This window comes from Somniosus microcephalus, chromosome 1 (assembly GCF_052327205.1).
Source record: "Somniosus microcephalus isolate GS21.2 chromosome 1, FLI_Smic_1.0, whole genome shotgun sequence".
In the NCBI taxonomy this organism is placed as follows: Eukaryota; Metazoa; Chordata; class Chondrichthyes; order Squaliformes; family Somniosidae; genus Somniosus; species Somniosus microcephalus.
The window spans coordinates 56,180,673-56,205,349 of NC_140987.1; the positions used below are offsets into that span (position 1 = coordinate 56,180,673).

The window sequence follows — 24,677 nt, forward strand, 5'->3', positions numbered from 1 at the left end:
AATTTGTCTCGAAGTGAATCTGACAGTCCTGCCCTGAATTGGCAGTGCTTTGACAGCTTCCTTAATTCGGTGAGGTAATCAGCGTTACTTTCATTCTTGTGCTGATTCCTCCTGAAGAATTTGAATCGTTCCGCTATCAGCAGCGGTGTTGGGTTTAAGTGCTCCTGTAGGGTATCAACAATCTCCTTAAAATTCTTGTCCCTCGGTTTGGCTGGAGTGATTAAGTTTCGTAACAGCCCGTATGTCCTTGCGCCCATTAGATTTAGAAGTACTGATGCCTTTTTATCATCCTCTATTTCATTTGCTGTGCCATATACCTCCACTCTTTCCACATATGTGGTCCAATCCTCTATATCGCTATCGAAAGCAGTAATATTGCCAGTCTTAGGCATCCTGAAAAAAAAATGGCCCCTCCCGCGCTTTCCTTTCTTCTCCGCAGAAAAAAAATGGTGCCTCCTGCGCTTTCCCGCCGCTGCCGCTGCTGACAACGCTGTTCTCCGCGGTTTTTATTTACACAGGTATTTTTTTTTAAATTTTTTTTTTAAGTAGGTGGAGACTCGTTCCCGCCGGACTCTCTGGGACTTTTCCCTCCCTCTGCTTGGTCCGAACGCCGACCTGCTTTGAAGCGCTGGCCGTCTCCCGAGTGCTCCACCCTCCGTCTCTGTTTGCCTCCGCTTTCGCTGCTCGGCCCTGCTGCAGAGCCAGCCGATCGAGCCCCAGCCCGCCGCCCAGGAAGGATTATTGCAGTACCTGCTGCCAGCCCGGCTAGCTGGTGAAACCAGCTTTTTCTTTTTTTTTTCTTCGACTTTCGTCTGAGGAATCGATCTCCTTGAGGTGCTGCCGAATTGCAGGTAAGTCCGTTTCCAATTCGTCACCACTGTTGTATCCGTGTGTTAATGGAGACACGGAATGCAGGAGTTGGTTTCACAGGTGTTTACTGAACAAAGTCTGGAGGTGAACTAACAGATACAAGACACTATACAGGCTTATATAGCCCGAGTGGCCATTACCGGCATTACAGTACACAGGGGGCTCTTAAAGGCACATACACCACAGGGACGGATGCGTGTGATGGTCCTGTGGGGGTGTAAAGGAAAGAGTCAGAGATGTGATGCAAAGGCTACATGCACATAGCTTTTTGCAGATGCTCATAAGTGCATCTGTTACAGCTTCACAATCATTATCAGCGACTCATGCAATGTCAAAGAGAGAGATGGGGAACTTTTCTGTCACCAGCTTGCTGTGTTGCACCCGTCTGTCCGTCCCCCACGCGCGAATGATCCTCAATGCCCATAATTTCGAGGACGGCCTCCTCCCAGAGGGTCAGATGGGCTATTGAGGGTGGACCTCCTCCTGTCCTGGCTCGCTCTCTTTTGTTGTGAACTCTCTTTTCCTGCAATGAGGGAGACAAGTGGAGGCTGAGTGAGAATGAAGGAGAGTGTAGAGATTGCATGGCATAGATACTTAGAAGGAGACAAAGATGGAGTGAGGTTGCAAGACCAAGGGCCCTCCCTGTGTATTGTCAATTGTGCTCAAAGCATCAGAGTGATGGGGAGTGTGAGGGCTGCATAGTCGAATAGTTAGGTGAATGTGAGCATTGAGAGAGAGGGAATGGGTAAGGGTGCATGGATGTCAGTGTCAAGTGGGATGTGGAGGAAGAGATTGCTAAAGCTGAGTGCTGGTGAGGAAAGGCAATGGAGATCAGATTGAGGGTGATGGGAAATTCATACTCACTTTTCCAGTGCGCTGAAGGTCATGAAATCTTTTCCTACACTGTATCCAGGTTCTGCGGGTGACTCCCAAGGAGTTGACCTCCTCAGCCACCTGCATCCACACAGCCTTGATCTGAGTGGAAGGCCTCTTCCTCCCTGATGAAGGGAACAGGACCTCCCTGTTGGCCCTAGCCCCATCCACCAATGCCTGCAGTGCCGCCTCGTCAAAGCAAGGAGCTGCTCTCGCCCTCCCGCTTGTCATCTTTCCTGCAGGTCCCTCTGACACCAAATGGAGGAAGCTTGGAAGCCTGCAGAAGAAGCAAGGCTTGCTGTGGACCTTAAATGCAGCAGCAATGATGATGTCATCGGAGGGGACTTTCAGTCGTGAAAAACCCCTTTGCAAAGGCTTCCCACACATTGGAAATCAATTGGCCAATTGAGTTAAAATTGCATCAATCTCCCACATCTATTTAGATTCGTGTGGGAACACAAAATTCGGATAACACGACAACAGCCCGCACCTGAGTTAAAATCGAGCCCCATATGTTTCTTTTAAAGGAACGAGCTTGATGGGAAAAACAGCGTTTTATATTCCACATTTTATTTTGTACCTTATGTCTGTTTAATTCCCTATTTTTAAGCCATCATCCTGGCAGCTAAAATATGTTCACTCAATGTCTTCATTAGTTCTGATTATCCTGTAGAATATGCGAGCTATTCTAGACACTTTATGGCGTGACATATCTCATGTCTTCGTACCCTGTCCTTCAGTCGAGTTCCATACAACTCTGCTCTGGTTTTGTTGTCTGAGCCATGTCTCCAGGGTATTAAATAAGGTCTGACGAAGGGTCATCGACCTGAAACGTTAACTCTGTTTCTCTCTCCACAGATGCTGCCTGACCTGCTGAGTTTCTCCAGCATTTTCTGTTTTTATTTCAGATTTCCAGCATCTGCAGTGTTTTGTTTTTGTATTAAATAAGGCCATATAATCTTTGCTGTCTAATAAAACCTACTTCTCCCAAGAGACTATTGCAAACAACAGGCTGTAGAATCACTGCCACATTCCAGACTTCACAGATATTGGAGCTAGTTACTATTTTGATTTATAAGGGGCAATTTTCTGACTATGCACACCTGGATAGGAGCCTCACCTGCCAGGAGCTCATATGGGCAATCTGGGCACATGCTATGTGTGATTTTCTGAAGATGTAAACTACTGCCACCTAGTTTGGTTATTGTCTGAGAATTTGACCAATTCGAGCCATTTATGTAGATCAGAATTGGTAGGGGCTCCAGTATTGATTGCTGAGACACTACACTCACTCAGCACAAGACCTGGTACAAATAGATGGCACAAGCTCTACCTATTTGTACCTGAGTTTCACGTTTGGGGGCCTACAACCTGGCATAAGGACAGGAGCACAAGCTGAGCTTCCGACCCCGTACCTGCTCCATCACTAAGACCACCTACTTCCACCTCTGTAACATCGCCACCTCTGTAACATCGCCGTCTCTGCCCCTGCCGGATCACGCTCTTCCAACCCCACCCCCTGGGCTGGAGAGCTTCAGCTATGAAGAGAGACTGGACAGACTGGGGTTGTTTTCCTTCGAGTAGAGAAGGCTGAGGGGGGACCTGATTGAAGCGTACAAAATTATGAGGGGCATAGATAGGGTAGATAGAAAGGACCTTTTCCCTTTAGTAGAGGGGTCAATAACCAGGGGACTTAGTTTCAAGGTAAGGGGCAGGAGGTTTAGAGGGGATTTGAGGAAAAACTTTTTCACCCAGAGGGTATTTGGAATCTGGAACTCACTGCCTGAAAGGGTGATAGAGGCAGGAACCCTCACAACATTCAAGAAGCATTTAGATGAGCACTTGAAACGCCATAGCATACAAGGCTACGGACCAAGTGCTGGAAAATGGGATTAGAATAGACAGGGCTTGATGGCTGGCGCAGACACGATGGGCCGAAGGGCCTCTTTCTGTGCTGTATAATTCTATGACTCTATTCCAGAGAAACTGGGTGTGTCTTGTCCTCTAAGGGGACCAATCACAAATCAGGTCTTGTCATCCAGGATGACCAATCAGAACTTTGGTGTTGCGAATAGACACGTCCCTGACTTTTCAGCCCTCAATCCCACCAGCACATCATGTGCTAAGCGCCAGAAGTGCCACAAAATATTTAAGTGAGCTTATCTCACATTATCAGGTGAAGTCAGTTCAGTGGAGTGCTGGCACACGCAATATCTGAGGATCAGTGCATCACTAAGAGCACATTATCCATCCCACAAAGCTAATCTACCTCCTTTCCTGTCTAGTACATCATTCCTGAACACTCCAAACCCTCATAAGTTGTACTTATCTCATCACTGGGGATTAACCGTGTTTCTGAGATCCGTGTTACCATAACAGTCGTAAATTCAATAATCTTTTGTGAATGCATCTAGTATTCATATATATGCTTTTTAATAGTTTAAGCCTATCCGTTACATCACTCCTTTTCTTATTTATTCTTTCTGCTATTAATTTCCTTTTGTTTTGGTCTGTTTTATTTACCTTTCCCCCTCCACCTTAACGGTGCAAATCCTCCTCTACAGCACCCTTTATGGGGTATGCAAAACTGTACACAACACTCCAACTGTGGTCTAACTAAGATCTTGAAAGGATCAACATTATCTCCTTGCTTTTGTATTATATACCGCTGAATACATAACCACCAATGCCATTTGCTTTTTTTAAATCACCTAATGTGTCAGCTGTAGCTCTGTTGGTAGCACACTCACCTTTGAGTCAGAAGGTTGTGGGTTCAAGACCCACTCCAAGGACTTGAGCACATAAAAAGCTAGGCTGACACTCCAGTGGAGTGCTGCACTGTCAGAGGTGCCGTCTTTCAGAGGCCCCATCTGCTCTCTCAGGTGGACGTAAAAAATCCCATGGCACTATTTCGAAGAAGTGCAGGGGAGTTATCCCCGGTGTCGTGGTCAATATTTATCCCTCAACCAACACAACAAAAACAGATTATCTGGTCATTATCACATTGCTGTTTGTGGGACCTTGTTGTGCGCAAATTGGCTGCTGCATTTCTCACATTACAACAGTGACTCCACTTCAAAAAGTACTTCATTGGCTGTAAAGCGCTTTGAGATGTCTGGCGGTTGTGAAAGGTGTTATATAAATGCAAGTCTTTCTTTTTTTAATTCCACTGCCACTTTTACCAACCAGTGGATCAGCTAACCAAGGTCCTTCTGGTCCTCTATTCCATTTAAAGTGAATATCATTTCCTTATTCTTAATTCCAAAATATATTATTTCATTTGTCCGAGGAATCTCAAGTTCTCCCTTCTAAACCATCTCTTTAGTCACGTGTTGATGTTTCTACATAACTGCGCCGACACATGATGCCATGAGTAATCATGAGATCATTGCCCTCACGTTCTTGCACTTCAATCTAAAACCTAATTCTTCAAACCTTCTTTGCAAGATTTCCATCTTATTCCTTCCTTTATGTCATTGGTTAGTTCTGCTCAATTTCCTTCCTTTCCCGGAGTTTTTTCACCCGCTCTATTATGTCCTTTATCCTGGCACTGGGGAGGCAAAACGACATTCAGTCGCTCCCAGTGGTAGCTGCAAATCAAGCCATCCGTTCTCTATGTCTCTCATTTCCCCATCGCAAGCCTTTGCTCTAAGGTGCTGTGGCATTGTTCATGATTTCTATCCTCTGTGCCTGTGTCCTTTTTCTCATCATAGATGTTAATATATACCTACTGGACATGTCCACACTCACTGGGTTTTCCTGTATTCGTTCATCCTGCTCAAACTGTGATGGGCACCCACTTCCTGCTTCACTATTCTTCTGTATCTGTTAGATGAAGACCTTCTAGAATATACTTTTCATAAATATTTACTCCCCATATATGCTGCATAATGTAGCCAGCTGATAGTTAAACTGGACCTACTAATATTTCCTACAGCTAATATTAACACATGATAATATAATACAATAAATGGTGCTGTCCCTGTACAGAAGTATTAAAATTAACATACATACCTCCCAGTGTATAAAAACGATGCGTTTCCCAAGTTGCTGCGATAGTTCAGTCACAGGTGAATGAATCTGTGGCATATCTATAAGCTCTGTGATAAAGAAGAACATAAGAACATAAGAAATAGGAAAAGGAGTAGGACATTCGGCCCTTCGAGCCTGCTCCGCCATTCAATAAGATCATGGCTGATCATGTACCTCAACTCCACCTTCCCGCACTATCCCCATATCCTTTGATTCCCTTAGTATCCAAAAATCTATCGATCTCGGTCTTGAATATACTCAACGACTGAGCCTCCACAGCCCTCTGGGGTAGAGAATTCCAAAGATTCACAACCCGCTGAGTGAAGAAATTTCTCCTCATTTCAATCCTAAATGGCCGACCCCGTATTCTGAGACTGTGACTCCCCAGCTAGGGGAAACATCCTCCCAGCATCTACCCTGTCAAGCCCCTTAAGAATTCCATACATTTCAATGAGATCACCTCTCATTCTTCTAAATGCTAGGAAATATAGGCCTAGTCTACTCAATCGCTCCTCATCGGACAATCCCCCCCCCCCCCATCCCAGAAACAATAGCTGTTTTTAAACCTGACTCTATGAAGGTAATTGATGTAATAAAACTCACTACACACTTGGTTTGAGCATAAAGCAAGGCTTTAATCAACTTGTTTCAGAACATGGAGGTCTAGTTGTACTTCACTAGTTCCTTGTCTTTACAAAATGTCCCTGGAAAGCTGGGGCCAACGCCTGATTATTTATACTCCTTGGACGGCGCCACCAGCTGGCCGTCCAGTGTTATTTCATAGGTAGTTTCTTGATGATGAGATTTATGACAGTAATCATGTGCTCCCAGTAATCTGTTATGAGCCACTCTTCTCTGTGCTGCTCAGGAAAGTTTCCAGTTAGACCTCTGTTGGTTGGAAAAGCAGTTTAGTTTGGGCATCTTCAACTGCTCCGCTACGCAGAGGCTGATCCTATGGTGCATAGCTGCTGGTGACAATTCCTCCCAGATTTTTAACAATAATAATCAGTGGTGACATTAACTATTAAACTTCTCCTTCGTGTGAAAACGTAAAGCTACTTTTATTTTACCTTTTTGATTGATGACTTGATAAATATCAAATTATTTTTCATTACACCTGTGCCCAGGCTCTTTTTCCTCAATACTGGAAAACTGGTTACCATTTCAAACTAAAACAGAAGAAAAAGTGAAGCCTATGATGCAAGATGGCTTTTGTTTTCTGCTGTATTCTGGCACACAGAGCAAGCTTTTAATCCTCATTTCCATTCTATATTCATGCACTCGGTGGCTTGCTTTGTGCATTGCTAATTCATAAGAATAGTTGGGTGAAGCACAATTTTCAGTCGGGGCATTTTGTTCAAGTGCCTTTTTAAGTTATCTCTAATCAAAAGTCGCACAGTGGTGGCAAATCCGACAACTCTCCTGCGATTGAATCATAGTGAATAATATCAATCCCAATACATCCCACAATTCAACACAGTTTCATGTGCAGGTTGTCACTAAGGATTTGCCCAGCAGAATGGGTACAGTTAATGTCTACTTTAAATATGCATCATAGTACACTTTTGCAGCACACCCTTTAGCTTGGTCTTTCATACTTCTCATAGAACTTGGTTCCATGTCAAGGTGCTGCTCTGACTTATTGATGTGAAAATGTGTCTAATGACATGTAACTGCTGCACTCGGAGTGGTGAGTTGCATGTGGTGCCTGGGCTCTGTTCTTACCTGACAGTAATTTAGACAAGTGATAGCTCCAGGAACTTCATAAACTTAGTGACCCAGCAACAGATTACTGTGATAAAAACAGAAAATACTAGAAATACTCAGCAGGTCAGGCAGCATCTGTGGAGAGAAAAACAGAGTTAACGTTTCAAGTCGATAACCCTTCGTCAGAACTGAAACGTTAATTCTGTTTCTCTCTCCACAGATGCTGCCTGACCTGCTGAGTATTTCCAGCATTTTCTGTTTTTATTTCAGATTTCTAGCATCTGCGGTATTTTGCTTTTGTATTACAGATTACTGTGACCCAGCAACAGATTACTGCGAACTATTTTCAGGTACTAATTAAAACACCTGAAAAATTGGTTAACGACTGTGGCCAAATCCAAACGGATAACTAGAAAGAAATAAGAAAAACTGTAAATGCTGAAAATTAGAATAGGATCACATTTGCAGATAAAATGGCATGTGGTACACAGATCGGGAGAGAAACATCGATACAGATGGAGATTGTGGAGCTGTGTAAATCATGGGGTACAGATCTGATGAAGCTTTACTCTCCCATTGTACAATAAAAGGTTGATCTTTCCTGTTCATAAAGGCAGTTTGAAATTATTAAGTTGAAAAATGATTTTGCTCTTGCAACTGAATAATGTAAACAACAACATTAAGTTCATTATACAGATAATTACTACTAATGTCAGTGGATGTCCTTTCACCAACCCCCACCTTCTCTCCCACCCCCACCCCTGCCCCTCCTCCACTGCCATCCAGCCCCTCCGCTCCGGCCAACACACTTAGACCTCAATTTCAAAAGGGTATGTTATAGGGAAAAAATGCAAATATGTTGTACTACTGATGGGGATTTTCTACTTTGTAAACAAAGCCCATCTTTGATTTAAACAAGACGCCAATGTTACTGCAGCACATTTGCTTTCCAACAGAAAAGCAAGTTAAAACATCAAATACAAATGTTAAAAGAACAACAATTTTAAAAAAGTGATGTGTTTAAATAGCAGCTTATTATGTCTCTTCACGTACAATGAATTACTCTGAAGTGCAGTGACTATTGTGTAGGCAAAGTAAGCAGCCATTTAGCGCAAGTAAGCTCCCACAAACAGAAATGAGGTGAATGACCAGTTAATCTGGTTTTGGTGGATTTGATTGAAACAAAACTTTGTGTTCCATTAGCGCTGCTCTGGAGTGTGTGCCGAGATTATGCACACAAATCCTGGAATGGGACTGGAAGCTACACTGCTTTAAACTTAAAAATGTAATACCAACGTTAGGGTTGCTGCTAACACAGAATTTTCGACTGTACAACCACAGGTGAGAAATAATTGTTTACAAGTTGATAGTAAAGAAAGGCCAGGGTTGTTTCTTTTCTGAAATCTTAATGCATAAAAACCCGCAGCTCAAAAGTTCCATTCACCATGGCAAGATTTGACTTCTCACCAGACCCCTTGATGCCTTTTGTGTCTAGACAGGCAAACAATCAATAAATAGATTTGAAAAGAAAAATAAACAGGAAAGTTCCTGTTTATTTTTCTTTTCAAATCTATTTATTGATTGTTTGCCTGTCTAGACACAAAAGTCATCAAGGGTTATTGGGGAGAGAGGGGGAATTTGGTATTGAGATAGAAGATCAGCCATGATCATATTGAATGGCGAAGCAGGCTCGAAGGGCCGAATGGCCTACTCCTGCTCCTATTTTTCTATGTTTCTATATTGCACCAGTCCCGCTCATCAGGGAGTTATAAACACCAGCTGTGGAGCACATATTAAAATCAATGGATTCAAATTTTGCTTGTTCTGGGGAGGCACAATAAATGACAGGAACAGAGGAACAGGAGTCGGCCATTCAGCCATTCGAGCTTGTTCCGCCATTCTATTAGTTAATTGCTGATCTGTACCTCAAGCCCATTTACCCACCTTTTCGCCATATCCCTTGATACCATTACCTAACAAAAGTCTATCGATCTCAGTCTTCAAAATTTCAATTGCTCCAGCATCCATAGCCTTTTGGAGGCTATATAGTTAATGTTACATTTCATATATAATAACTACTTACCAGGAGGGACATAGTATATATTACTCCACAGACTCCAAAAGCTGTTCGCTGGAATAAATTTGCAGCGCATCCGAAACTCATAAGCAGCAAGTTGTTCCAATTTTTGTAGTGTTCCAGGCTGTGTAAAATTAATCTTTAGAAATACAGATGTAATTAGTATTTGCCTTCTTGCTGCAAAATCTATGATATTATTTATCTTATCAAGGTCTTACATGGTTGCATTCGAGTGACGTTACATAGAAACATAGAAACATAGAAGATAGGAGCAGGAGTAGGCCATTCGGCCCCTCGAGCCTGATCCGCCATTCAATGCGATCATGGCTGATCATCCAAATTCAGTACCCGGTCCCTGCTTTCTCCCCATACCCCTTGATCCCTTTAGCCTTAAGAAATATATCTAACTCCTTCTTGAATATATTTAATGAATTGGCCTCAACTGTCTTCTGTGGTAGAGAATTCCACAGGTTCACCACTCTCTGGGTGAAGAAGTTCCTCCTCATCTCAGTCCTAAATGGCTTACCCCTTATCCTTAGACTGTGACCCCTGGTTCTGGACTCCCCCGCCATTGGGAACAGCTTTCCTGCATCTAGTCTGTCTAGTCCTGTTAGAATTTTATAAGTTTCAATGAGATCCCCTCTCATTCTTCTAAACTCCAGCGAATATAAGCCTAATCGACCCAATCTCTCTTCATACATCATTCCTGCCATCCCAGGTATCAGTCTGGTGAATCTTCGCTGCACTCCCTCCATGGCAAGAACATCCTTCCTCAGATAAGGCGACCAAAACTGCACACAATACTCAAGGTGTGGTCTCACCAAGGCCCTGTACAACTGCAGCAAGACATCCTTGCTCCTGTACTCGAATCCTCTCGCTACAAAGGCCAACATACCATTTGCCTTCTTAACCGCCTGCTGCACCTGCATGCTTACCTTCAGCGACTGGTGCACAAGGACACCCAGGTCTCATTGCATTTCCCCTTTTCCAATCTATTGCCGTTCAGATAATAATCTGCCTTCCTGTTTTTGCCACCAAAGTTATAAAACTGCCGTTACTAGTGAAGGTGAGTGCTTTGTTCACCTTCCATTTGCAGCCCAGACCCCAACCAAAAAAATCATGGGGATCAATTGAAGAAAAGAAAAAGACTTGCATTTTTATGTTGCCTTTTCACATCTCTGAATTAAAACATTTCACACACAGTGAATTACTGTGGAGTCCAGTGACTCATGTTGGCTAGGAAAATGTGGCAGCCATCTTGCACAAGATCCCACAAACATCAATAAACTAAATGACCAGTTCAACTGTTTTTAGTAGTGTTGGTTAAAGGGACAAATATTGGCCAGGACAATAGCAGAACTCATGGATTTTCTTAGAATAGCACCACGAGTCTTTAATGTTTGTCTGGACTACTGGAACAGATAGACAGGAACTCAATTTAATGGTGCATCCAAAGGACAGCACCTCCAAAAATACAGCCATTTCCTCAGTATTGTGCTGGAGTGTTAGCTCAGCATATGTGCTCAAGTCCTAGAGTTGGTCTTAAAACCATAACTTGCCATCTCAGCAGTTGGTGATGAGTAAGTCTGGTATAAGACCGTGGTCTTTGACATATATTCTAAGATGTTATCGAAGGACTCTGTACCACAACCTGCTTTTCAAACATTTCTTCGAATATTTATTTCAGTACACTCAACTGACTTTTGCAACGTAACAAGTCCGAAGTTCTGATTCACTGTGGCCAATATTGCAGTCCCAGTGCAGCGATGCATTGGACAGTGGCTGCACCTACAGAATAAAGAGTTCACCTCATGGTATAATGCAAGTCAGCTGATTAAATCATTTCTGTGCTCTCGCAACGCTCAGGACATCACGTGCTGGGACACATTATGAAGGAGGTTGAATTATGGGATGCAATCAGGAAGAATTAAGGTGATGCAGCCACTTAAACATAAACTTTGAGAAGGAGAGAATCTTTTAATTTTTAATTAAAAAAATTAAGTTATTAAGTTTTTTTAAAAGAACATTTCTCAGATTTCCCATAGGCTGCAAGGTGGGGGAGGTGGGTATATAGCAGCACTAATGCAACCCAAATACCATGGCATCCAAGAGATCACAGTGAGCATGTGACGGATTGATGCACAGCCTGACCCACTGTTTAATGACTAGTAGAAGGTAACAGGCAGGACCCAGGTATAGATGAAGAGAAAATAGCACACAAAAAGGAACGTGGCAAGGTAGAACTACCCAACAGTGATATGGTTGATAGTGCACGATTACATGGCACTAAATCAGACCTTTCAGCCTGTCCCATGTCAAGCCCTCACACAGCCATACAGCATTTTCATTGGTTCTCATGCATACTAATACTTCAGCGGGACACACATTCAAGCTGCAACTTACAAAAGCCTTGTTACACTCACAACCAAGGGCTACACAGTGGCCGAGAAATTCCTCTCGGGTGGTGGAGCAAACCGGGCGGTATCGGACCGGCCACCCGTTATACGCAGTGCCTGATAATCAATTCCACTGACTGCAACAGAACGGAATGTCAGCTGCTGCGTATAACGGACGACCAATCCGATACCGAGCCGCTTTGCTCCACCGCCCGAGAGGAATTTCTCGGCCACTGTGTAATCATTGTAACACAAATGTAATCACGTAGGATATGCTCCAGGTTGGGCATATGATGGCCAACATTAACTTCTTGTATTTTGGAAAACCAGCAGCACGGTAACATTGGGGCAGCTGTGTTTGACTATTCAGTGGAAAAGATGAAGGTGCAGGTCATGCTAACCAAACCGTCTGGCGCCTGTTTGATCTGCGAATAGCACATCAGCTCATATTGCAGTGCTGTACTGCAGTGGAACGAACCAAAAGCATAAGCGTTGAGGGGAGCTGGATAGTTTTTCAGCAAAAGCAAGTATTTGAAGTCTTTTACACTAAAAAAACCCAGAATTCTCCAAAAATTTGAATTAAGTGACTTTGAATTAAGAGGACATTTGATAAAGTCCCACACAAAAGGATACTCGTTAAGTTCAAAGCTGCAGAGATTCAGAATAAATCTTGGGAATGGATAAGTAATTGGCTGTAGGGTAGAAAATAATGGACCCTTGTTATAGGAGTGATTTCAAGGCGGGGTTGAAGTACTGAGGAAGGTGTTCCTGGCTCGAGGTTGGGACAATTGCTGTTTCTAATTCACATCAATTACTTAGATTTAGAAATTCAATGCAAATTGACCAGAGTTATAGACAAATAATCACCCTAGGAGGGGCATTGGAATCAATGGAGGTGGCTTGGAAACTACAGAATGAATAGGACAAAATATGTTAGTGGGGAAAATGGAAGATGAAATTTAACGTGGACAAGTGTAAAGTCCTACACGTCGGAAGGAAAAATGAGCAACATGTACTCCATGAATGGAGTTGAAATAACTAAATGGGATGAGGTTGAAAGAGACCTAGGAGTCTTAGTAGAGTCAATGCTCAACAGATCCAGCAAATGCAGAGTACCAGTCAACAAAGCCAATAGAATACATTGGCAAAACAGTCAGCATGACAGGCAAGTCAGCGGAAGTTGTGATCAAACTGTACAGTTATCTGGTCAGACTGCACTGTGTCCAGTTCTGGTTGCAAGAGACATTCTAGCGCTTGAATCAGTGCAAAGAAGAGCCACGAGTATGTTCCTCAATACGAAAGGTGAGAGTTATGAGGAAAGGCTGGAGAAACCTGTCCTTTTCAGCCTGTCAAGGAAGCATCTGAGAGGTGACCTGATAGAGTATATAAGATAAGGTAAACGTAAACTAGTTCAAATTAAATGGCGAGCAGGAGAAAGGAACACAGGGTTAAACTTGTAATGGGTGGGACTGATATCAAGGAGCTTTTCTTCACACACACAATGAGCAACACTTGGCGTGGATTTCCAGATCAGGTAGTGCAGGTGAAAACCCTGTAATCATGTAAGAAACAATGGGCCAATGGCAATGAATTTGCGATTGGAGGCTTCCCGCGGGCAGATGCCTCCGATCATCCAAAAATCTACGCATTTACCTGGTGGTCCGGGAGATACGGAGGCTTGCGATCCTGGGTCTCTCCTGGTAGAAATGCGTAGAAGCCCACGTATCCCAGGGGCGTATGCGGCTCGCAAGCGCCCCGGGATCACGTGGGCCGGCCCAACCAATGAAAGAAGGGAATCCCCCTTCATATTTATGGGGTTTCCATACATACGGAACTGTCAGAGGTATGAATGGAGATGACTTAAAAAATACACAAACACATGAAATAAAAATTTTTAATTCATTAAAATGGCATTTAATTAAATATTTTAAACAAATTAAATTTTTTGAAATGTTCTTTATTATGTTTTAACGGGGCTAAAAATAAACTTACCTGATTGGACAGGATTTCTAATGTATAAGTGATTGATAAAATGTTATTTTTCTATTTTTAAAATCTCTTATGCTGGTAAAAGCAGGCCTTATGCCTGCTTTTACCAGGCATAAGAATTCCACGGCCTTTCAGCGGGCAGAAGATGGGCAAATAGCGCAACTCCCCGCCCGCAGAGGCCCTTTTCCTGGCGATGCGGAGGATCTGTCAAGAAGATTCTTGACAAATCGCAAGTGCCGGGTTTCAGCACATGCGCGTCGCATGCCTAAACCTGGAACTCGTGCGGCCCCTAGGGGCGTGTACACATCTCATACGCACCCGTAGGGGTCGCAAAATACGGCCCAATGTGATGCCGCATTGGAGCGACCATATAGTGAATAAATTAAGATGGACGAAACTGTTTAAACATCATTAATTATCTTCTGATGTTGTCATCCAAACTGTTCTAAAGTCAGATGCAAATGAGTAGACTTTTAAATGGGGGAGAGGAGAATACCTTAGGACAAAAAGCCTAGAATTATACTTTCTGTCATGACTAAGTTAAGCATATTTCCAAAATTCTTTTAATGCTTGACTAATCCACTGGAATTTTTTGAGGATGTAACTGGTAGAATAAATAAGGGAGAACAAGCGGATGTGGTGTATTTGGACTTTCAGAAGGGTTTTGATAAGGTCCCGCATAAGAGATTAGCTTGCAAAGTTAAAGCACATGAGATTGGGGGTAAGGTACTAACTTGGATAGAGAACTGGTTGGCAGACAGGAAGCAAAGAGTTGGAATAAACGGGTCTTTTTCCGAGTGGCAAGCAGTGACTAGTGGGGTACCGCAGGGATCGGTGCTAAGACCCCAGCTATTCACAATATATATTAATGATCTAGACGAGGGCATTAGTTGTAATGAGGGAAAAATTCAGTTGTTTCAGCCTCCCGTTAGTGCCTTAAGCGGGCGCTAATGGGGCGCAAAGTAACCAGCGCCCGGGCGCAGCGATGTTTGCGCCGCGCGCAAGATTAACTAGACAATTTGCGGCGGCGCTAAACACTACCGCCATGATCTCCTGCGCCGGCAGATTGTGACGTCAGTCGAGTGCGCAACGCCCCGTTAGCACCCCGGACCGGAAATTGAGTGGCGCCCCCTGCCTTACCGCCTGCCGCTAGCAACGACAGGTTGAGGGGAGCGTTATGCTGTCAGAAAGGGACTAGGGGAGCGCTATTTAAAGGCGACCGCTTCCTGCCTTTTTTTGTCGGTGACATTTTTGCACCACGCATTCTGAGAGAGAGAGAGAGAGAGCGACTTCTGGAGAGATTCAACGCTGTGTGAAGGAGTTTTGGGTATTGAGCAGCACTTTGCAGGATGATTTTGATTTGATCTTCCTTGCATCGATTTAGAAGAGACTATGGGGGTTGCACCCTGAGCTATTTCCCTGGGCCTCCATTGTTTTTCCAGCAGATTTGATGTACAGGTCTCTCTAGGCCGAGATTCAAGGCTGCAATGAGCAGGGTGTGGATGGAGTGCAAGATCGACCCTCCCCTTTAAGGACTGGCTGGCACCAATGTGTCTGTGTTCCATTGCTGGCTAACATCACATGGGCTTCACCAGCGCTCTGAGGTAGCGCTTCGCTCCTCGACGTTAGCGCCTTAAGAGAGGTGTGTAGCACCTGATTTAGCGCTCCAATCACCTCCAGGGGCGATAGAAGCCAAGTTTGCAGTCGGAGGCGATAATTAGCGCTAGGCGCTAAACTTTGCGCCCGGCCGATAATTGCGCCCCAAATGGGGCGATACCGAATTTCTCCCCCAATATCTCCAAGTTTGCAGATGACACAAAGCTGGATGGGCGTGTGTGCTGTGAGGAGGATGCAGAGAAACTCCAGTATGATTTGGACAGGTTGGGTGATTGGGCAGATGCATGGCAGATGCAGTATAATGTGGATAAATGCGAGGTTATCCACTTTGGTGGCAAAAACAGGAAGGCAGATTATTATCTGAACGGCAATAGATTGGGAAAAGGGGAAGTGCAATGAGACCTGAGTGTCCTTGTGCACCGGTCGCTGAAGGTAAGCATGCAGGTACAGCAGGCGGTTAAGAAGCCAAATGGTATGTTGGCCTTCATAGCGAGAGGATTCGAGTACAGGAGCAAGGATGTCTTGCTGCAGTTGTACAGGGCCTTGGTGAGACCACACCTTGAGTATTGTGTGCAGTTTTGGTCGCCTTATCTGAGGAAGGATGTTCTTGCCATGGAGGGAGTACAGCGAAGATTCACCAGACAGATACCTGGGTTGGCAGGAATGACGTATGAAGAGAGATTGGGTCAATTAGGCTTATATTCGCTAGAGTTTAGAAGAATGAGAGGGGATCTCATTGAAACTTATAAAATTCTAACAGGACTAGACAGACTAGATGGAGGAAGGATGTTCCTGATGGTGGGAGAGTCCAGAACTAGGGGTCACAGGCTAAAGATAAGGGGTAAGCCATTTAGGACAGAGATGAGGAGGAATTTCTTCACCCAGAGAGTGGTGAACCTGTGGAATTCTCTACCACAAAAGGCAGTTGAGGCTAATTCATTAAATATATTCAAGAAGGAGTTAGATATATTTCTTAAGGCTAAAGGGATCAAGGGATATGGGGAGAAGGCAGGGACAGGGTACTGAATTTGAATGATCAGCCATGATCTCATTAAATGGCGGAGCAGGCTCGAGGGGCCGAATGGCCTACTCCTGCTCCTATCTTCTATGTTTCTACGTTGTATCTTTGTGTGGGTAATAGCCGAAGACATGTTCCCATAAAGGAACGAATAAGTAGTCAGTAACAGCTAAAGACAGTGCCTAGAAAATATACAGAAAATAACAACCAGGTTTGTGGATAACCAATGAGAGATCATGGGAGAAACAGAAAAGAGTTAAAGTAATTACAGTACTAACTATGGCAATTAATGCAGCCATTGTTAAAAAGCAGCTTGATTTTCTGTGGTTTTAAACTCTCAGTTTTGCATACATTGCATGTTCACAGAATAAGGAACTGGAGAAAGTACTGTACATGTGTGAAATGTGGTATTTCAGTGTGTAGCTGTTAGCCACTTCACGTCCCTCCTTCACCTGCTTTCAATATAATCTTTATGATGGGTCTATATTCCAGGCATGAGGTACCATGTTGAGATGATCCAGACTCCACAGTGGAAATGGAGCAGGAATTAATGCAGTACAATTTGCGTCATGCTCCTCAGGTACCCGTGGTCACCATACGCTAGGTCTCCAAGAAGGCCTGGGGTGCAGGAACTCCTATGTCCCATGTCCCCGCTCTTAGCCCTCTTCTGTCGATGGCCTTACAAGAGACGGGAGAGACTCTACCCCACACGGCCGTCCCAGTGCCAAAAGCCCGGTGTAGTCAGCTCCCAGCCTACTTTCTGGCTGTTCTGGTGGACTTCTCCCAAAGTTACAGTGGGAGTATAGATTCTTTTCTCCACTTGTGGCCCTGACTATAGTTTAAATGTGACAGTGTCACCTGGTAGTTAGACTGTCAGCCTCAATTGTGGTGATGTTTACAGACATGCCAAATCTCGCAAATTTATTGCAAGAGACGTGATTCCTAAGTAAAATGAAGCCTCGCTAATGATCTCGCGATAGAACTCTCAAATCTCATGATTCTTTTTCTACTGGCGTAATTGGTCTGGTGAAAGGTCAATCTTTGTCACGCCTTAGATCTTCTAGACTTCTAGACCAATCAGAGTGCGGCTTCGTTTGTCAGGGTGATGCCCTCCTGGGATTGGCTGATTTTTTTTTTATTCGTTCCTGGGATGTGGGCGTCGCTGGCAAAGCCAGCATTTATTGTCCATCCCTAATTGCCCTTGAAAAGGTGGTGGTGAGCCGCCTCCTTAAACCGCTGCAGCCCGTGTGGTGAAGGTACTCCCACAGTGCTGTTAGATAGGGAGTTCCAGGATTTTGATCCAGCGACGATGAAGGAACGGTGATATATTTCCAAGTCAGGATGGTGTGTGACTTGGTCAGGAACTTGGAGGTGATGGTGTTTCCATGCACCTGCTGCCCTTGTCCTTCTAGATGGTATAGGCCGCTGGTTTTGGGAGGTGCTGTCGAAGAAGCCTTGGAGAGTTGTTGCAGTGCATCATGTAGATGGTACACACTGCAGCCACGGTGGAGGGAATGAATGTTTAAGGTGGTGGATGGGGTGCCAATCAAGTGAGCTGCTTTGTCCTGGATGGTATTGAGCTTCTTGAGTATTGTTGGAGCTGCACTCATCCAGACAAGTGGAGAGTATTCCATCACACGCCTGACTTGTGCCTTGTAGATGGTGGAAAGTCTTTGGGGAGTCAGCAGGTGAGACACTCGCAACAGAATACCCAGCCTCTGACCTGCTCTTGTTGCCACAGTATTTATGTGGCTGGTCCAGTTAAGTTTCTGGTCAATCATGACCCCCAGGATGTTGATGGTGGGGGATTCAACAATGGTAATGCCATTGAATGTCAAGGGGCGGTGGTTAGACTCTCACTTGTTGGAGATAGTCATTGCCTGGCACTTGTGTGGTGCGAATGTTACTTACCACTTATCAGCCCAAGCCTGAATGTCATCCAGGTCTTGCTGCATGCGGGCATGGACTGCTTCATTATCTGAGGAGTTACAAATGGAACTTAACACTGTGCAATTATCAGTAAGCATCCCCAGTTCTTACCTTATGATGGAGGGAAAGTCATTGATGAAGCAGCTGAAGATGGTTGGGCCCAGGACACTGCCCTGTGGAACTTCTGCAGTGATGTTCTGGGGCTGAGATGATTGGCCTCCAACAACCACAACCATCTTCCTTTGTGCTAGGTATGACTCCAGCCAGTGGAGAGTTTTCCCCGATTCCCATAGACTTCAATTTCACTAGGGCTCCTTGATGCCACACTCGGTCAAATGCTGCCTTGATGGCAAGGGCAGTCATTCTCACCTCACCTCTGGAATTCAGCTCCTCTGTCCATTTTTGGACCAAGGCTGTAATGAGGTCTGGAGCCGACAATGTGGTCCTGACGGAACCTAAACTGAGCATCGGTGAGCATATTATTGGTGAGTAAGTGCCACTTGATAGCACTGTCGACGGCACCTTCCATCACTTTGCTGATGATTGAGAGTAGACTGATGGGGCGGTAATTGGCCGGATTGGATTTGTCCTGCTTTTTGTGGACAGGACATACCTGGGCAGTTTTCCAAATTGTCGGGTAGATGCCAGTGTTGTAGCTGTACTGGAACAGCTTGGCTAGAGGTGCGGTTAGTTCTGGAGCACATGTCTTCAGCACAACAGCCGGGATGTTGTCGGGGCCCACAGCCTTTGCTGTATCCAGTGTGCTCAGCCATTCCTTGTTATCATGTGGAGTGAATCGAATTGGCTGAAGACTGGCTTCTGCGATGTGGGAGGCTACTGGGACACGTGGGTTATGTTGCATCCTATAATGAGGCAGCTGTTACAACCAATAGTGACTGGCGGGAGGGCAGATCCTTCTTTAACACGTGCAGGAAAAAAAATTGGAGGAGAAGCCAAGAATACGATGAGAGCTGGTGGGCGAGTGGATTTATGAGTGGATTGAAAAGGGTGAGGCAAAGAGCATAGCGGCTGAAAAGGTCACAGCAAAACTGAGTGTGGAGCTGAAAAGGGCGAGGCGAGGCCAAGAGCGGAGCGGCTGAAAACAGTGAGGCCAGGTCGAGAGCGGAGTGGCTCAAAAGGGGGAGGCGAGGCTGAGAGAGGAGCGACTGAAAGGGGCGAGGCCGAGAGCGGAACGACTGAAAGGGGCGAGGCCGAGAGTGGAGCGACTGAAAGGGGCGGGGCCGAGAGCGGAACGACTGAAAGGGGCGGGGCCGAGAGCGGAATGACTGAAAGGGGCGAGGCCGAGTGGAGCGACTGAAAGGGGCGGGGCCGAGAGCGGAACGACTGAAAGGGGCGGGGCCGAGAGCGGAATGACTGAAAGGGGCGAGGCCTACAGCGGAACGACTGAAAGGGGCGAGGCCGAGAGCGGAGCGACTGAAAGGGGCGAGGCCGAGAACGGAGCGACTGAAAGGGGCGAGGCCGAGAGCGGAGCGACTGAAAGGGGCGAGGCCGAGAGCGGAGCGACTGAAAGGGGCGAGGCCGAGAGCGGAGCGACTGAAAGGGGCGAGGCCGAGAGTGGAGCGACTGAAAGGGGCGAGGCCGAGAGCGGAGCGACTGAAAGGGGCGAGGCTGAGAGAGAAACGACTGAAAGGGGCGAGGCTGAGAGCGGAGCGACTGAAAGGGGCGAGGCTGAGAGAGGAGCGACAGAAATGGGCGAGGCCGAGAGTGGAGCGACTGAAAGGGGCGAGGCCGAGAGCGGAGCGACTGAAAGGGGCGAGGCCGAGAGCGGAGCGACTGAAAGGGGCGAGGCCGAGAGTGGAGCGACTGAAAGGGGCGAGGCCGAGAGCGGAACGACTGAAAGGGGCGAAGCCGAGAGCGGAGCGACTGAAAGGGGCGAGGCTGAGAGAGAAACGACTGAAAGGGGCGAGGCCGAGAACGGAGCGACTGAAAGGGGCGAGGCTGAGAGAGGAGCGACAGAAATGGGCGAGGCCGAGAATGGAGCGACTGAAAGGGGCGAGGCCGAGAGCGGAGCGACTGAAAGGGGCGAGGCCGAGAACGGAGCGACTGAAAGGGGCGAGGCCGAGAGCGGAGCGACTGAAAGGGGCGAGGCTGAGAGCGGAGCGACTGAAAGGGGCGAGGCTGAGAGAGGAGCGACAGAAATGGGCGAGGCCGAGAACGGAGCGACTGAAAGGGGCGAGGCCGAGAGTGGAGCGACTGAAAGGGGCGAGGCCGAGAGCAGAGCGACTGAAAGGGTCGAGGCTGAGAGAGGAGCGACTGAAAGGGGCGAGGACGAGAGCAGAGTGACTGAAAGGGGCGAGGCCGAGAGTGGAGCGACTGAAAGGGGCGAGGCTGAGAGTGGAGCGACTGAAAGGGGCGAGGCCGAGAGCAGAGTGACTGAAAGGGGCGAGGCCGAGAGTGGAGCGACTGAAAGGGGCGAGGCCGAGAGCAGAGTGACTGAAAGGGGCAAGGTCGAGAGCAGAGCGACTGAAAGGGGCGAGGCTGAGAGTGGAATGGTTGAAAGGGGTGAGGCCGAGAGCAGAGTGACTGAAAGGGGCGAGGCCGAGAGCAGAGTGACTGAAAGGGTCGAGGCTGAGAGCAGAGTGACTGAAAGGGGCGAGGCTGAGAGAGGAGCGACTGAAAGGTGCGAGGCTGAGAGCAGAGCGGCTGAAAAGGGGTAGGAATTTTTTAGTAAGTTTTTTGTAAAGCATTTTCAGATGCAGTAATATAGACCGGAACTTTCCTGGGTGTCAGCGGGCGGGATCGGTGGCGGGTAGAGTGGGAAAGTGGATTTTTTTGATAGCGGGTCGGGACCCCACCGTCAACTTGCCTTTCCCAATGTCAGGTCTGTCAGCGCTGAGCAGACCCAACAGGCAGCGGCAGGCGACCCAATTAAACTCATTATAATATACTTAATAGACCCTTAACAGGCTTTTTTAACGTACTTTTTAACTTTAACTTCATGGCCATGGGAACCACGCTGTTCGGGGACCACGTCTGTCAACCTGAGGCGGGAGTTCAGTAGCCATTGCTCCAGCTGATAACTTAACAGCTTCAAATGTACAGTGTGGTAAACCACTGTTATTGTTATTCACTGTTGTTGTTGTTGTTGCACACTGTTGTACCTATGCATGCCTCAACATGTCTCGGCTGGCTCCACCCACAGGCACCAGGTATAAAGGTGATTGACCTGCAGCCCCCTGCCTTCTTGGAACCCAGTCAACCACGAGAGGCATGCTCTGTTCTTTGCTAATAAAAGCCTTTAGTTACTCTCCTAACTCTCCGTCTTTTATGAGTAATTGATAGCGCATCAATTTTATTAGCAAAAACAAAATGTCGACAAACGCTGAACAGCAGGCTGCTGCACCAAACGCTGAACAGCAGGCTGCTGCACCAAACGCTGAGCAGCAGGAGCTGCTGCGAGCCCTCAGACCAACATGCCTGGACCTAGACCCCCAAGAAGCGGGTTCGGCTACCAAGTTCACGCATTGGCTGCGTTGCTTCAAGGCCTACCTGCAAGCCTCAACTGTGACCCTGGACGAAAACAAGTTGGAAATCCTGGCCTCAAAGGTGAGCCACCAAGTTCATACAATAATCCAGGACGCGACGACCTACGCGGCGGCTATCGATCTGCTAAAAGGGCAATACGCACGCCCGGTAAATACGGTCTATGCCAGGCACCTCTTAAGATCCCGCAGACAGCAGCCCGGGGAATCGGTGGAGGCCTTCCTACGGGCACTACGGATACTCGGCCGAGACTGCGATTGCAAAGAAGTATCAGCCGCAGCACACACGGAGGGACTGATCCGAGATGCGTTCGTTGCGGGTCTAAGGTCCGACTACTCCCGGCAGAGACTGTTGGAAAAGGGAGAAATGGACCTGAGAAAGGCAGTGTCCCTCGCGCTCTCGCTCGATGCGGCCCACAGGAATATGGACGCCTTCTCCCCTAACCGCTCCGCAACGTGGACGCCACAACCTTGGGTCATGGGACCGCCACCTTCAACTGCTGCTGCGATGTCCAAGGCACAGAAATGTTATTTTTGTGGCCAGGCAAAACACCCCAGAGCACGCTGCCCGGCGAGAAACGCTACCTGCTCCGGCTGCGGGAAGAAAGGACACTATGTCAGCGCCTGCAAAGGTAAAACCGCTAACGCCAGCAGCGCCGCGTGCGAACCGTGGGGGCAGCCATCTTGTCCGCCATCTTGGGCTCCCCCAGCCGCGTGGGGATCGGGACCATGGGCGCCGCCATTTTGTCCGCCATCTCGGACGTCTCCAACTTCAACCACGGGGGACCCGGACTCAACCACCGCCTCATCTGACGACCACATCGACTCGCTCGACCATACGCTGGCCTCCGTGACGCTGGACCAATCTCTCCCTCATCAACTGTCCAGGTCCATGATGGACATTACGGTAAACGGCCGCGCCACTACCTGCCTTTTTGACAGCGGGAGCACGGAAAGCTTTATCCACCCCGACACGGTGCGCAGTTACTCTCTCCCGGTCCTGCCGACGCGACATCGGATCTCTTTGGCTTCCAAAGCCCAGTCAGCGGACGTCGGTGGCTACTGTGTAGTGACCCTTTCAGTAAGGGGCACAGAATACAAAAATTTTAAACTCCTGGTCCTGCCCCATCTTTGCGCTGCCGTTCTACTGGGGTTGGATTTTCAGTGCCACCTTAAGAGTGTCACATTAGCGTACGACGGACCCCTCCCCCCACTCACAGTCTGCAGCCAGCAGCTTTTAAATCGCCCGCCGCGCACCATTTGCAGCCTCTCCACCCTTAAAGTCCCCCCCCCTCCTTGTTCGCTAACCTCACCCGCGACTGTAAGCCCATCACTACCAAAAGCGGGCGTTACAGTGCCGGGGATAGGAGCTTCATTAAATCCGAGGTAGCAAGACTCCTGAAGGAAGGGATTATTGAAAGTAGCACCAGCCCATGGCGAGCACAAGTGGTGGTAGTGAAGACTGGTGAAAAACAGCGCCTAGTTATTGACTACAGCCAGACGATCAATCGCTACACCCAGCTAGATGCATACCCACTCCCCCGCATATCTGACATGGTCAATCAGATAGCACAATACCGGGTGTTCTCGACGATTGATCTGAAGTCGGCATACCACCAGCTCCCCATCAGGGCTGAGGACCGCCAGTACACAGCTTTTGAAGCTGACGGTCGTCTCTACCACTTCCTCAGAGTTCCCTTCGGCGTCACCAACGGGGTTTCAGTCTTCCAACGGGAGATGGACCGGATGGTTGACCAGAATGCGCTCCAGGCCACTTTCCCCTATCTAGACAACGTCACCATCTGCGGCCGCGACCAGCAGGACCATGATGTTAATTTAGAGAAATTCCTCCGTACGGCCCAGCGGCTGAACCTAACATACAACAAGGACAAATGTATGTTTCGTACCAAGCGCCTTGCCATTCTTGGCTGTGTAGTGGAGAACGGAGTCATCGGCCCCGACCCCGACAGGATGCGCCCCCTTATGGAGCTCCCCCTCCCCCACTGCCAAAAAGCACTGAAGAGATGCCTAGGGTTTTTCTCGTACTATGCTCAGTGGGTGCCCAACTATGCGGACAAAGCCAGACCCCTCATCAAGTCCACCTCCTTCCCCCTGACAGCAGAGGCCTGTGCAGCCTTCACTCTCATAAAAGGAGATATTGCGAAGGCCACAATGCACGCAGTGGATGAGTCCATCCCTTTCCAAGTGGAGAGCGATGCATCCGACTTTGCCCTAGCTGCAACCCTTAACCAGGCGGGGAGACCCATGGCCTTTTTTTCCAAGGACCCTCCAGGGCCCCGAGATTCGACACTCCTCTGTCGAAAAGGAGGCCCAGGCCATTGTGGAAGCTGTGCGACATTGGAGGCATTACCTGGCCGGAAAACGATTTACCCTGCTCACTGACCAGCGTTCAGTAGCTTTTATGTTTAATAATAAGCAGAGGGGCAAAATCAAGAACGACAAGATCTTGAGGTGGAGAATCGAACTCTCCACCTACAATTACGATATCTTGTACCAGCCCGGGAAACTCAATGAGCCCCCAGATGCCCTATCACGTGGTACATGCGCCAACGCGCAGGTCGATAGACTGAAGACCCTCCACAATGACCTCTGCCACCCGGGGGTCACCAGGTTTTTTCACTTCATCAAATCCCGTAACCTGCCCT

General features: G+C 47.2%; 1 protein-coding gene across 1 annotated transcript in view; it reads right to left on the reverse strand.

Annotated features, from left to right (window-relative positions):
• Positions 1-24,677, reverse strand: part of LOC147124096 (interleukin-6 receptor subunit beta) — a 132,725-nt gene that overhangs the window by 77,575 nt on the left and 30,473 nt on the right. Inside the window, exons 6-7 of the mRNA XM_085997442.1 lie at positions 9,566-9,698; positions 5,758-5,843 (exon numbers count right to left, since the gene is read on the reverse strand). Of these exons, the coding sequence (XP_085853568.1) occupies positions 5,758-5,843; positions 9,566-9,698 (219 nt within the window). The remainder of the gene's footprint in view (positions 1-5,757; positions 5,844-9,565; positions 9,699-24,677) is intronic.